The 16,216-nt window shown below is 34.8% G+C and overlaps 1 protein-coding gene across 1 annotated transcript in view; it reads right to left on the bottom strand.

The window, feature by feature from the left end:
- Positions 1-15,027, bottom strand: part of LOC121370231 (coiled-coil domain-containing protein 83-like) — a 31,956-nt gene extending 16,929 nt beyond the window's left edge. Inside the window, exons 1-5 of the mRNA XM_041495355.1 lie at positions 14,930-15,027; positions 14,009-14,139; positions 13,226-13,310; positions 7,697-7,865; positions 1,065-1,232 (exon numbers count right to left, since the gene is read on the bottom strand). Of these exons, the coding sequence (XP_041351289.1) occupies positions 1,065-1,232; positions 7,697-7,865; positions 13,226-13,310; positions 14,009-14,115 (529 nt within the window). The 5' untranslated portion in view covers positions 14,116-14,139; positions 14,930-15,027. The remainder of the gene's footprint in view (positions 1-1,064; positions 1,233-7,696; positions 7,866-13,225; positions 13,311-14,008; positions 14,140-14,929) is intronic.
- Positions 15,028-16,216: the final 1,189 nt, after the last annotated feature.

Here is a 16,216-nt window from a genome sequence, read left to right as displayed (position 1 = left end):
ATACACAGTGCAATATACACTGTATACATAATACACTATAGGTAGTACTAAACCAAATTTCTGGCTGGGTCAAAGTTCGAGGTGCACCCAACTTTTGATAGAGAAGTGAACACCACAAGTCCTGTGATTGGTTATAAATGTGAGTGTATTGGTTGTAAAAAAATTGTTTTATCTGGGCTAAAAATGTATGCAATTTTATTTCATCTAGTACCACTGTGTCAAGTAGCCTTGTGCATGGAACATGTATGGGGTACCTGTAAAAAAAAAAAATACTCAAATTTTTTGCGGAACTAGGGTAGTCATAGACGCTACCCGTTATCTCAGAAATGAGCAGCTTGACACCCACTTTTTTGTGATTCACTATAAGGGTGAGGGGTGGTAGTATTTATATCCGTGGTGTCTATGTCGATTGATACGTTGCAGGTAGGAGTTTTAGCCACATATATTACTATTGTCATCTATAGGATTTGATTTGGTAGTATACACCCTATACAGACAATACAATACACAGTGCAATATATACTGTATACATAATACACTATATAGACAATATAATACAGTGTATTCATAATATACTATACAGAAACTATACAGAAAATACACACTGAATACATAATACACTATACAGACTATATAATATACACTTAAGTAACAGAACAAAATAACATGTTGAGAGTAAAAGAACAAAGTCAGTTGATAGTAAAAAAGTGAGATATTGATAGTAACAAAGTGAGATGTTAATAGTAACAAAGTAAGTCGTTGATAGTAACAAAGTGAGATGTTCATAGTATTAAAGTGAGATGTTGATAGTGACAAAGTCGTTGAAAGTAACAAAGTGAGATGTTGATAGTAACAAAGTGAGATATTGACAGCAATAAAGTGAGATATTGACAGTAACAAAGTGAGATGTTGATAGTAACAAAGTAAGTTGTTGATAGTAATAAAGTGAGATGTTCATAGTAATAAAGTGAGATGTTGATAGTGACAAAGTGAGATGTTGATAGTGACAAAGTGAGATGTTCATAGTAACAAAGTGAGATGTTGATAGTAACAAAGCGACTCACCTGCCATCACGTCGAACGTGTTCTGCATGTCCATCAGCTCTTGCTCGAGGACCTTGATCTGTGTCTCGTAGTTGAGGTGATCCTTGTCCTTGTAGTTGACCCAGTAGTGAACCTCACGCTGCTTCTTCTCCGTCTCCACCTCCTTCTTCGCGATCTCACTCTTTAACACTGTCAATATAACAACAACATCTCACTCTTCAACACTGTCAACACAACAACAAAATCTCACTCTTCAACACTGTCAATATAACAACAATATCTCACTCTTCAACACTGTCAATATAACAATAATATCTCACTCTTCAACACTGTTAACACAACAACAGTATCTTACTCTTCAACACTGTCAATATAACAACAACATCTCACTCTTCAACACTGTCAATATAACAATATCTCACTCTTCAACACTGTTAACACAACAACTGTATCTTACTCTTCAACACTGTCAATATAACAACAACATCTCACTCTTCAACACTGTCAATATAACAACATCTCACTCTTCAACACTGTCAATATAACAACATCTCACTCTTCAACACTGTCAATATAACAACATTCAATAATCTACTTTATAAGTATCAGTGTGCGTACCGACCCAACCACAGCACCATGTACCAATTAATTGAATTGCATAATAAAATTTGTAAATCACTGGACAATAAAGAATATTTCTGTGCAGTTTTCTGTGACATGTCCAAGGCCTTTGATCGGGTATGGCACAGGGGTTTAATCTATAAACTTAAACACTATGGCATCAGAGGCAATCTCTTAAAATGGATTAATAATTATATTTCTAATAGGAAACAAAGAGTGTATATAAATGGATCGTTATAAAATTATGGAACTCTAAAGGCTGGAGTACCTCAAGGATCCGTTTTAGGTCCCTTACTATTTTTGATCTACCGTATATCTTCGCCTATAAGTCGAATTTTTTTCACCCAAAAATTATTTTATAACTTGGGGGGTCGACTTATAAGAGGGTAAAAATATTTCACCCTTTTGAAAATATTACCGTTTTGGGGATTATTTTACAAGTTTTATTGTTGAAGTATGCCATGTATTTATACTCAAATATGTTAATTTAACACATTTATTTTTTATAATCTTTTTTTGGGGGCATTACAACGGTTTTGGTAATGCAAAAAGGCGTGCGATCTCACTCACATGCCAATAGAACAGTCCACTTAGTTAAAATAACAGTCATCACTAATAGCAAAAATGTAAACAATACTAACTACCTGTTGCCTGAGTTTATTTTGAAATCTGGTCACTGGCATTAATAGTTGTTCAAACAATGTTTTGTCGGTGATTAACTTCATGAATATTACTGAGCTTTCCCTTAAAACAGCTTAGACTGATCTCTACAGTTCACTAGAGCAATAGGGACATACATCATTTGGTACAAAACCAGTGTATTTTCCAGAGGTATCCTCCTTACATGTATTAATATGGCGGCAAAACATGTGATTAACTGATACTTTCAGTTTTATCGTAGTGATCTGTTGTCAGTGTTTATAAATAAAGTTGTTGTCTGTGCACAAAACCATGCTGTGCCGTGCCATACGGTAACAGTCAAACAGCTTTCATTATCTACTAAGGGAATGTTTCGTTTTGATTCTATGTTACTTGTTTGCGATGTACAAAACATTAAAACCGAAGTTTGTAAAATAATTTTCTTTTGTTCAAATATTGTACATTATTGTTCTCATGTGCTGAAAATAAGAAATACGTCAATATTTATAAGTTGTTTTTCATGGGTCGACTTATAAACGGGTCAATAAAAAAATACGTTTTCAGGGCTTGAAATTAGGGGCTCGACTTATAGCCGAGATCGACTTACAGGCGAAGATATACGGTATGTTAATGATATTGCTGATGAACTAGACTGTGTAACAAGGCTATTTGCTGATGATACAAGTATTGGAATATCGTCAAATGACATTTCAATTATAGAACGTGATCTAAACATTAATTTGTTGAAACTTTATGAATCGTCAAACAAATGGTTAGTTACCTTTAACCCAAATAAAACGAATGTATTATTGTTTTCTCTAACCAAATTAATTAATGAACCATGTCTCGTATTTGGTGACACAACTTTAAACAAATCTAAAATGCATAAACATTTAGGTTTAACTTTAGCAGATGATGCAAAATGGTCTAGTCAAATTCTAAATGTATGCACATCAGCATCGGTAATGATCTCAGTATTAAGGAAATACAGACTGTTATTAAATCGTCAAACTCTAATGCAAATATATAGTACTTTTATTCGTCCCGTCCTAGAATATGCTTCAGAGGTCTGGGATGGCTGTTCCCAGCTAAACGCAGATAATTTAGAAAAGGTACAACTAGAAGCTGCAAGGGTAATCACTGGCATGTCTAAATTTGCTTCACGTAATTCGCTATATATTGAAACCGGTCTTACAACACTTAGTGAAAGGAGAAAAACAAAAAAACAGTGTACAATGTTTAAAATAATGAAAGGAATGACTCCTGATTTCTTAGCCAATTGTATTCCACAAAGATTAGAAGAAAGGGTTCCTTATATGTTAAGAAATCGGGAGGACATATCTACACCTTTTGCTAGAACCTGCTTATTAAAATCATCATTTATTTATTCAGCAATTGATTTATGGAATAATTTAAGCCCAGCAATTAAAAAGTGTGAAACAATATCGTCTAGATTACGACATGGATGTAGCCCATTAAATGCCGATTTGTACAGATGTGGAATTACCACAGACCCTTCATGTAACTGTGGATACAGATTAGAAAACAATATCCATTTTTTCTTACAATGTAAACAATATGAACAACAGAGACTGATTCTATGTAATTCCTTACAGCTTTTTCAACCAATAGATTTACAGTTACGTTATATGGTAGAAGCACATTAAGCGATGCCAATAATAAAGAAATATTTACTTATGTTCAAATATATAAAAAGAAAACCCTCATCGTTTTGATCAATAAAGTATTATTTAAATTACCAAAAGGATTATTTGTAAATGTGATAGCGAATTTAACTGCACGTGATATACTATTTGTGTAATCTTTTGTATCATATTTGTTTTTCTTTCCTTTACATTCTTTTGTATACAATACATTTCCTTACACTGGTTATCATTGAATGTATACATGTAGTTTATATTTACAGCTATGTAATATAGGTCACCATGTATATTGTATGAATATAGAAGAGGGCCTTGTAAGTTGTCAAACTTGTGCCCAGTTCTTTTGTTCTTGGTACAATAAAATATGTTTGCAATCAAATATAACAACATCTCAATGTTCAACACTGTCAACACAACAACATATCACTGTTCAACACTGTCAACATACATCTCACTCTTCAACACTGTCAACATACATCTCACTCTTCAACACTACCAATATACATCTCACTCTTCAACACTGTCAACATACATCTCACTGTTCAACACGGTCAACATACATCTCACTGTTCAACACTGTCAACATACATCTCACTGTTCAACACTGTCAATATACATCTCACTCTTCAACACTGTCAACATACATCTCACTCTTCAACACTGTCAACATACATCTCACTCTTCAACACTGTCAACATACATCTCACTGTTCAACACTGTCAATATACATCTCACTGTTCAACACTGTCAACATACATCTCACTGTTCAACACTGCCAACATACATCTCACTGTTCAACACTGTCAACATACATCTCACTGTTTAACACTGTCAATATACATCTCACTGTTCAACACTGTCAACATACATCTCACTGTTCAACACTGTCAATATACATCTCACTGTTCAACACTGTCAACATACATCTCACTGTTCAACACTGTCAACATACATCTCACTGTTCAACACACATCTCACTGTTCAACACTGTCAACATACATCTCACTGTTCAACACTGTCAACATACATCTCACTGTTCAACACTGTCAACATACATCTCACTGTTCAACACTGTCAATATACATCTCTCTCTTCAACACTGTCAACATACATCTCACTGTTCAACACTGTCAACATACATCTCACTGTTCAACACTGTCAACATACATCTCACTGTTCAACACTGTCAACATACATCTCACTGTTCAACACTGTCAACATACATCTCACTGTTCAGCACTGTCAATATACATCTCACTGTTCAGCACTGTCAATATACATTTCACTGTTCAGCACTGTCAACATACATCTCACTGTTCAGCACTGTCAACATACATCTCACTCTTCAACACTGTCAATATACATCTCACTCTTCAACACTGTCAACATACATCTCACTGTTCAACACTGTCAACATACATCTCACTGTTCAACATGTCAATATACATCTCACTGTTCAACACTGTCAACATACATCTCACTGTTCAACACTCTCAACATACATCTCACTGTTCAACATGTCAATATACATCTCACTGTTCAACACTGTCAACATACATCTCACTGTTCAACACTGTCAACATACATCTCACTGTTCAACACTGTCAATATACATCTCACTGTTCAACACTGTCAACATACATCTCACTGTTCAACACTGTCAACATACATCTCACTGTTCCAAACTGTCAACATACATCTCACTGTTCAGCACTGTCAACATACATCTCACTGTTCAACACTGTCAACATACATCTCACTGTTCAGCACTGTCAATATACATCTCACTGTTCAACACTGTCAACATACATCTCACTGTTCAACATGTCAATATACATCTCACTCTTCAACACTGTCAACATAACAGTATCTCTCTTCAACACTGTAAACATACATCTCACTGTTCAACATGTCAATATACATCTCACTCTTCAACACTGTCAACATAACAGTATCTCTCTTCAACACTGTAAACATAACAATATCTCACTCTTCAACACTGTCAATATAACAACATCTCACTCTTCAACACTGTCAACATAACAACATCTCACTCTTCAACACTGTCAACATACATCTTACTCTTCAACACTGTCAACATACATCTCACTCTTCAACACTGTCAATATACTTCTCACTGTTCAACACTGTCAACATGCATCTCACTGTTCAACACTGTCAATATACATCTTACTGTTCAACACTGTCAATATACATCTCACTGTTCAACACTGTCAACATACATCTCACTGTTCAACACTGTCAATATACATCTCACTGCTCAACACTGTCAACATACATCTCACTGTTCAACACTGTCAATATACATCTCACTGTTCAACACTGTCAACATACATCTCACTGTTCAACACTGTCAATATACATCTCTCTCTTCAACACTGTCAACATACATGTCACTGTTCAACACTGTCAACATACATCTCACTGTTCAACACTGTCAACATACATCTAACTGTTCAACACTGTCAATATACATCTCACTGTCAATCAATCTCACTGTTCAACACTGTCAACATACATCTCACTGTTCAACACTGTCAATATACATCTCACTGTTCAACACTGTCAACATACATCTCACTGTTCAACACTGACAACATACATCTCACTGTTCAACACTGTCAACATACATCTCACTGTTCAACACTGTCAACATACATCTCACTGTTCAACACTGTCAACATCTGACTCTTCAACACTGTCAATATACATCTCACTGTTCAACACTGTCAACATACATCTCACTGTTCAACACTGTCAATATACATCTGACTGTTCAACACTGTCAACATACATCTCACTGTTCAACACTGTCAATATACATCTCACTGTTCAACACTGTCAACATACATCTCACTCTTCAACACTGTCAACATACATCTCACTCTTCAACACTGTCAACATACATCTCACTCTTCAACACTGTCAACATCTCACTCTTCAACACTGTCAATATACATCTCACTGTTCAACACTGTCAACATACATCTCACTGTTCAACACTGTCAACATACATCTCACTGTTCAACACTGTCAATATACATCTCACTGTTCAACACTGTCAACATACATCTCACTGTTCAACACTGTCAACATACATCTCACTGTTCAACACTGTCAACTTAACAATATCTCACTCTTCAACACTGTCAACACAACAACATCTCACTCTTCAAAACTGTCAACACAATAACAATATCTCACTCTTCAACACTGTCAACATAACACTATCTCAATCTTCAACACTATCAACATAACAACATCTCACTCTTCAACACTGTCAACATAACAGTATCTCTCTTCAACACTGTAAACATAACAATATCTCACTCTTCAACACTGTCAATATAACAACATCTCACTCTTCAACACTGTCAATATAACAACATCTCACTCTTCAACACTGTCAATATAACAATATCTCACTCTTCAATACTAGCAACATAAGAATATCTCACTCTTCAACACAACAACATCTCACTCTTCAACACTGTCAACATAACAACATCTCACTCTTCAACACTGTCAACATAACAACATTTCACTCTTCAACACTGTCAACATAAGAATATCTCACTCTTCAACACTGTCAACACAACAACATCTCACTCTTCAACACTGTCAACATAACAACATCTCTACCAGGTGAGAAGACGATCCTAAGTTCCTTTTCTCTTTCTCCCTGTCTCAATGAGAAGACGATCCTACCTTCAAGTTCTTTCTCTCTTTCTCTCTGGCGCTGCCACTTGTCCTTCATGGCCACTATGACATCATCTCTGTCCTTGACCTCTTCACCTTCAAACACTTTCTCCACGTTTTTCGCCTGTTTCAGCAGGTGCTGTATTAATAACTTCTGCTCAGTTTTCAGCTTGTCATTCTGCAAGATAAATCGTTATCAGTGGGCAGCGAATTGTTGGGAGGCTACAGCAGTCTTCACCACCAGCTAATGAAAAACTATCACCAACTTTCTGACAGGTGTCGTTCGTGCACTATACACAATTCCGGCTTCTAATTTTGTATTGTCGTAATGCACGGATCGGTATATCCACTCTATTATTCCCAGCCTAATTATGAGCATGTATGTGACTGAATCGTAGAAGAGCTAAAAATTAAAATAAATAATAAAAATCTATGGAATTCCGTAGTTGGCGGTAAAAAAAAAAAATGAATGGAAGAAAAAAGAGAAGAAAATAAAGTTGATATACTCGCGGTCAAATCGTGGGTTTTACCCAACCATGCAGGCTACTTCTTAGCGTTCTCACAACTTTGTATCATATACTCGTGGTCAAATCGTGGGTTTTACCCAACCATGCAGGCTACTTCTTAGCGTTCTCACAACTCTGTATCATATACTTGCGGTCAAATCGTGGGTTTTACCCAACCATGCAGGCTACTTCTTATCGTTCTCACAACTTTGTATCAAATATGCCAAAACCATGCCAAAACCAATAAATGTGTACATATATTAACTGATAATACTTAAGTGTTTGCAATAAACTCAGTAACAGCATTTAATAAAGTTTTAATTTGTAAAACGTCACATTCCATTCTTTGCTGTTTACTTCCAGGTTCTATTCAATGTTTGTTATCACAATTTAATATGAATATATACGTGTTTAAAACCACAAAGTATTCATTTGCAGAGTAGTGTAAATTCAACCAAATTTTTAAACATAATATTTATTTTTCATAAATTATTTGAATGAAAAAAACAAAAAACACCCCAACCCAAACAAAATTACTAAGGTTAACACAAATAAATATTATATACTGGTATATAAAATGTAAAATGTAAAATTTAAAAAACATTATATATACACATACATGATTAACAAATATATATATATATATATCAAGAATATACGTAAAATTACATAAATAAATATTAAATTTTCAAATGATAAAAAATAAATAGGAAATTTAAATTCTGTTTTTTGTTAATTTTCTTTTTCACTTTTTTTTTCTTTCTGGCATGTTAGTAGAAATATAACAATGTTTTTTCATGCACATTTACATGAAATTAGAAATGATAGTGTTTTTGTTTTGCAATATTTATAACTTTTAAATGTAAATAATTTAATCTGAGTGTACAAAATGACATAATCTGATAGGAATTCTGATTTCACTGAGCCTGTATTAAGATAAATGTATTTGACATCTAAATATTCTACTTTTCAGTACTTCTATTAAAAAAAGTCCAGTGTAAATTATCTTAATCATGGTTCATACACTTATTTACAAAACAAATTCATGACTTTCCATGATTTCCACTGATAATGAAATTAACAGCAATTGAAAACTGCTTTAGACATTACTCTTTTTTTCTTTCTCCAAAGGTTGCAAGAATAAATTAAAAAAACAAAATACTGATATTTTAAAAATGTGGATTTCTAAAACCAGATGCATCAAGAAATAATGATGACTCACTTAACATACACGTACAAGTGTATTCTATGTATAAAAGTACACTTATGGTTTACTAATAGTTTAAAGTGAATATAGATACAACTACCAATTGTACTTAACACTAAATACATCAATTTCAAGAGATGCATTACATGCAGTATTCACACATGTGTTTCATGTTCAATATATGATCATAGCTTTTTCAGTCCAAAAGCGTGGGGGTTCAATGCCATGCTAGAAATTATCCTAATGTAGTGAACATACTCTCCCAAAAAGTAAAAGTATGACTGGTATACAGCTTAACAGTCACTGCAGAATACAATGTTAGGCTTTTGCTATATTTCCCAAAATAGTCTACGTAGGCAAACAAAAAAACAACAAACAAACAAACAAAAAAAAGAAAGAAAAAAAGCATATTTATTTCAAAAAGTAATAAATAAACTGAACAAATATTAACATTTCCAGTTTTAGGATATTTATGTAAATAAATTCTGAATTATAATTGGGAAAGTATTTTATTGTTGTGGTCCAAATTTGTTTGGGTCAGCAGGGCTGTAGCTAGCGGGGGGGGGGGGGGGGGGGGGGGGGGCAGTTGCCCCCATGAAAAAAATCCGGAAAGCATTATAGAAACTTAAAGAAAATTCTCTTCTTAACCGTTTAAGGAGTTTTAGACTATTAACTACTCCGTTGCCCCCTCCAAACAAAAAATCCTAGCTACGGCCCTGGTCAGTAGCACAAACCAAACAGTTTATTCTGTTATGCTCAAGGATTTAATTAAATCTCACATTACAAAACAAGCTCTGCAGTCTTTTTAGAATAACTAACAATGAAATGAAAATGAATATTTGAATTACAACACCTCAGCACATTTTAAATTTGGTGTTAAACATCTGTGTTTCAGAAAAACAGACTTCATAATCATAATTTGGTGTTAAACATCTGTGTTTCAGGAAAACAGCCTTCAGAATCATAATTTGGTGTTAAACATCTGTGTTTCAGAAAAACAGCCTTCAGAATCATAATTTGGTGTTAAACATCTGTTTCAGAAAAACAGCCTTCAGAATCATAATTTGGTGTTAAACATCTGTGTTTTAGAAAAACAGCCTTCAGAATCATAATTTGGTGTTAAACATCTGTGTTTCAGAAAAACAGCCTTCAGAATCATAATTTGGTGTTAAACATCTGTGTTTCAGGAAAACAGCCTTCAGAATCATAATTTGGTGTTAAACATCTGTGTTTCAGAAAAACAGCCTTCAGAATCATAATTTGGTGTTAAACATCTGTGTTTCAGAAAAACAGCCTTCAGAATCATAATTTTGATCCATGGTCATTTTGATAACTTGGCTTAGATACTGACTCACTGAGAAGGTAAACCCAAGGCCTCCTTTAGTAGTGTTTTTAACAGTAATTTCAGATATGCTTAGTATAAAAAGAAAATACAACCTACATACATACTGCATCTTATAAAACAGATACCCAACTAGTATAGACAGATTACAAAGGAATAATCAAATGTAGTTTAACGAATGAAGAAAATACAATTTCATTCTGCCTTGTGCCTAAAAACATTGTGTTTCTAGAAACATGACCAAAAAATATTAGGTAGGGTCAGTTTACAACATAATTTTGTACTCTTTTTAACCAAAAATAATAATAAAAAATAAATAAAAAGGGAAAATATATTTAGTGTAAGCCTTTTTTCTTCTTTTTTTTTAAGGTAAGATTCCAGAAATACATTTTTTTATGCCTTATTGGGCACACCATATTCTTCACTACTGTGTCTATATTGTATTACTGTTATTTGCATTTCTCAAACAATTGTTTTCTTCTTCTTCAAATTGTATATTAGGGGCTGTGTAACAGGTGAGGGCTGATAGGGTCATGCTCTTCCCCTTTTCCCTGTTACTGTGCTCAAAAGGTTGGAGATGAAATAACCCTATTTTAATATCAGAAATTTAAAATTATCCTGGGTGAGCATGCTTACGAACCCCCACTAACAGGTTTGAGCCCTGAAATACATGTACACACACACATAAACACACACAAACACACACACACACAGACACACTGACACACACACAGACACACACACACACACACACAGACACACACACAGAAACATACACACACACACATACATACAGACACACACACCACACACCACAAAGACACACACACACACAGACACGACCTTCGAACTGACAGCAGACTACTAGTAACCCCTCTCCCCACTTTCAAATACTCCGCTGGCCCTGTACATAATAAAAAAGTTTGTTTTTTTCTTTTAGTTTTGTGAAATTACTGATTAAAAATAAATTAATTAATTAAAAAAAAAAAAAATTGACAACAAACATGATTAATGCCATGGGTGAAGGACGGTATTTGTGAACCCACTAAAACCCTCCCCCTCACCAAAAAGCAGTGAACAAAACAGAAATAAACAAATGTCCACATAACATAACATATAAAAAGAAGAAAATATAATATTTCAACTAAATTTTGTTTAAATAATATATAAATAATTAATTTTTTTAAATACACACAGCAAGAATAGATAGGTTTTTGGCAGACATACAAACGTCTCGTTCTAGTGATTCCCAGTTTGTTTTGGGGAGTTTTGTCATATAATAGATCTGTTATGCAGTTTTTAGTCATCCTTTGTGCAGTGCCCCATTATCTGAAAAAATATGACCACTTTTCCTGTTTATACAGTGACGGACAAAGTAACGTTATGCGATCAGTCGCTTCAAATCACACAGCCGAACAGCTGTTTAAACCGAGAATATGGCTGTATAATAATGACGCAACCCCTAAGGGGGAAATAATTTCTGAGACTTTGCTATTTCCATGCTTACAACGAAAACCCAGCACCCAACTAATCTGTAACACAAAAAACTCAACATCCTACAGGATTAATACTATAATAAAGTACAGTTAAAACAAGACAGATTTAGTTTTTCTAAGTTGTAGTCAAATACCAGGAAATGATATCAAGTATGTTTTCATTTCCATTAAAAAGCTGCATTAAAATTGGTTTTTGGCTAAAAGGAACAAATAAATAAACATCAGTTAACTCCCTTTAATAGTAGTGTAATTTTGTGTGGTTTCCCTGCAATGTAAATGATCTAGAATAACATCATGTTGTGATTAAAGTTTGTTTTGTTTAATGACACCACTAGGGCACATTGATTAATTAATCATCGGCTATTGGATGTCAAACATTTGGTAATTTTGACTTATAGTCATGAGAGGAAACCCACTACATGATTCCTAATGCAGCAAGGGATCTTTTATACACTCTTTTGAGATGTCGTTAAATACTTACTCTTTCAAATACTTACTCTTTGGAGATGTCGTCAAATACTTACTCTTTTGAGATGTCGTTAAATACTTACTGTTTCAAATACTTACTTATTCGAGATTTTGTCAAATACTTACTGTTTCAAATACTTACTTATTCGAGACGTCATCAAATACGTACTCTTTTAAATACTTACTTATTCGAGATGTCATCAAATACTTACTCTTTCAAATACTTACTTATTCGAGATGTCGTCAAATACTTACTCTTTCAAACACCTACTCTTTCGAGATGTCATCAAATACTTACTCTTTCGCGATGTCGTCAAATACTTACTCTTTCAAATGCTTACTCTTTTGAGATGTCGTCAAATATTTACTCATTCGAGATGTCGTCAAATACTTACTCTTTCGAGATGTCGTCAAATACTTACTCTTTCAAATACTTACTCTTTTGAGATGTCGTCAAATACTTACTCTTTTGAGATGTCGTCAAATACTTACTCTTTCGAGATGTCGTCAAATACTTACTCTTTCGAGATGTCGTTTGTTCTTCTCCTCCCAGCCACGTATTTCATAATGAACATCTTCCAGCTTGCGTTCAGTGATTGTGATCCTACACCAATGAAAATAAAAACCTTGTTTAGAGCTATTCAAACAAGTTTGCTTTAAAAAAAAAAATTAAAATCTTAACCACTGTGTATAATAAAAGGTAGGTCAGAGTGTTTAACGTGCATATTCAGAACAAGCTGTTGTAGTGCACACCTGTCCTTGGATGGCTCCTCTGTCCTGGACAGGAAAGAGTAGGGTGGAGGGGAACCACCTGCACTGGCAGGTGCAAGAGAGCACCAGCAGCCTGACCTGGAGTCGGTAACAGGCGGAGGGTGGTTTTGGTGCTATGGAATTTGGAATGTCCCATAGGATTAATGCCAAAGGGAAAGGGTGCAAAGTTTTATGAAGGAAATTAGGTGCAATTTTGAATGGTCCGTCGAAAGATAAAGAGGGAATAAAGGGTAGTATCCAGTCCATTATAACATCAACCCCCATAACAGAATTACACAAGTTGCATACACTTTGTATATAGTACATATTCTAAACTGTGTTAAAAGTCAAATCATTGTCAGGCATAGCTACATAATAAACCTTTCTTATCATATGATAAGAGACAAATGTTTCTGGAATATACTAAATGTAAATTATTATGAATATAGCAGAAATAATCCTTTTTGAATATACTGAATACAAATAGTTAATATATCTCAATGCATAAAGTACCTGAAGTACAAAGTATTAGTTAACTAAAGAGTTGCTCACCGGTAGGCTAATATGGCTTCTCTTGCTGTCATCTGCGGCTCCTTCGACTTCTTTCCTCCTTTCTTCCCCTTCTTTCCCGACTTGCCCTTCTTCTTCTTGCCCGCCATCGTGTCTAATCAGGATACACACGTCTGTGAGATTAAACACAGATTTATATAAAACAACCCAGGCATATATATGTCATAAAGAACCACAGGGGACACGGAACAGGGTGGTCACAGGGACCACACCACCCCACCCAACTTGTCCCTGTTACTGTGGTCAGAAGTTCCTATGTTTTGCTCATACCAAACAACACAAGTTACTATGTTCCACTCATACCAAGCAACACAAGTTCCTATGTTCCACTCATACCAAGCAACACAAGTTACTATGTTTCACTCATACCAAACAACACAAGTTACTATGTTCCACTCATACCAAGCAACACAAGTTCCTATGTTTCACTCGCAACTAAACAACACAAGTTCCTGTGTTCCACTCATACCAAATAACACGTTTTGCTCTCTACCAAATAGAAGTTCCTTTGTTCGTCTCACTACCAAACAACACATGTTCATATGTTCCGCTCGCTACCAAACAATACAACAGTTATTATATAAATTTTCCACATGATCAGGTGGGGGAAAAAAAAGAAGATTAAATAGTTTTAAATTCAACTTTTCAAACCACTGTTCAGACCACAGGTATCCCCAAACAATAACGTCAGAAATGTTATAGTAACGTTATATTAAAAAAGACTATACTTGTTTGGGGGAACCTGTGGTTCACATCGCCACAGGAAATTATTCAGAACTGTCACCGTGTCTGTGGCCAGTGTGGGCGTTTTGAAAGAAAAATATGTCTGTTATAATTATTTACATTGATATTACTTTAGAACAAAATATATATTGTCATTTACTAAATCATGACTTGACACACCAAAATACTAATATCCTATTTAGCTGTTGATGTCATATGATTCCTGATTGTCTTAATGCAAAACACTGAAAACCGATCTTCCAGTCGCCATATTTGTTTGGAATAGCAACACCATTCGGTGCAACTCGGCTGGTTACGTTTTCCCCTTAGTCTGTGGGCCGAGCTTTCGCGAACAATTTCACAGGTACTGTGGTTGTTTTCTATCATAACAGATTCATCTAACGTTAGGTGTAAAACCCAGTCTAGCAAATAACTGCGATCGCTCAATTTCTTGAACGTTGCCCCAGTTTTACGCTCAGTGAAGCGGAACAATATGTGGCAACCAGTTTAACATTCGGAACTTCTCGGCCAATTCCACGAATCAAACTTCGGAAGAATGACAATAAACGTCAGGTTTGAGGTACTTTTTCGACTATGGTTAATCGGGTCCTGATTTGGTGTAGCATAGATTTTATACCTAATTATATGAATATATTTTTAAAATGTTGACCATCTGTGAAGTTATATTTTATGGTTCAAAACAGCTAAGAATAAACTGGTGGAAAATTGTCTAATAAAACTATTTTAAAATAATACATGTATATATACACACACACATGCGCACGCACACACACCAAACACCGACTCCCCACTCCACGCACAGACACACACTTGAGGACGAAAATGTGCAGGCGGTGCAAGAGGTTTGGAATCTCCTTGGTAACGATCTCCTCGGGAGTGGCTGTCTTCCTATGGACGAGGGACTAGATAAAGATGCATAGAATCAAACACAATTTTGCCAAACGCCCATTCGACTCTGCATTGTGCAGAGATACGGCCCTGACCATGTATTACGGGTTTGTCGTTCAAATTAAGTCCTCTGGTAACGTGTTTACGTAAATTCTATAGAAAATTTGAAAACTAAATGTCCTGAATTATCATTTCCTGCATTCTACAAATAAAATCATCATGACAAATGAAGGTACTGTAATTTATGCATATTTAAAATATTTATATTATTTTAAATAATATATTACTGTGTTCCACACCAAGTACTGCAACGAGAAAAGTTGAAGTTAGTTCAAACATGGTTGAGTTTGTAATGCACATTTTATTTCTCAAAAACAAGCAAGGTCGGTAACGATTTAATAAGCTAAAGAAACAATTTCTGTTAACAAATGCCTAACAACTCGCTCACCACGTGATGTGTGATGTCACATTCTCGCGAGACATTAAGAGAGCAAATCCCGCGGTGTTTTTCAATTAGTGTGAAATTGTCAGCATCTTGCATTCCATTTGCCTTGAGGA

The sequence above is a fragment of the Gigantopelta aegis genome, chromosome 4 (genome assembly GCF_016097555.1).
Source record: "Gigantopelta aegis isolate Gae_Host chromosome 4, Gae_host_genome, whole genome shotgun sequence".
Lineage (NCBI taxonomy): Eukaryota > Metazoa > Mollusca > Gastropoda > Neomphalida > Peltospiridae > Gigantopelta > Gigantopelta aegis.
The sequence above is the reverse complement of the archived record's forward strand: the minus strand, read 5'-3'. Positions and strand labels throughout refer to the sequence as shown.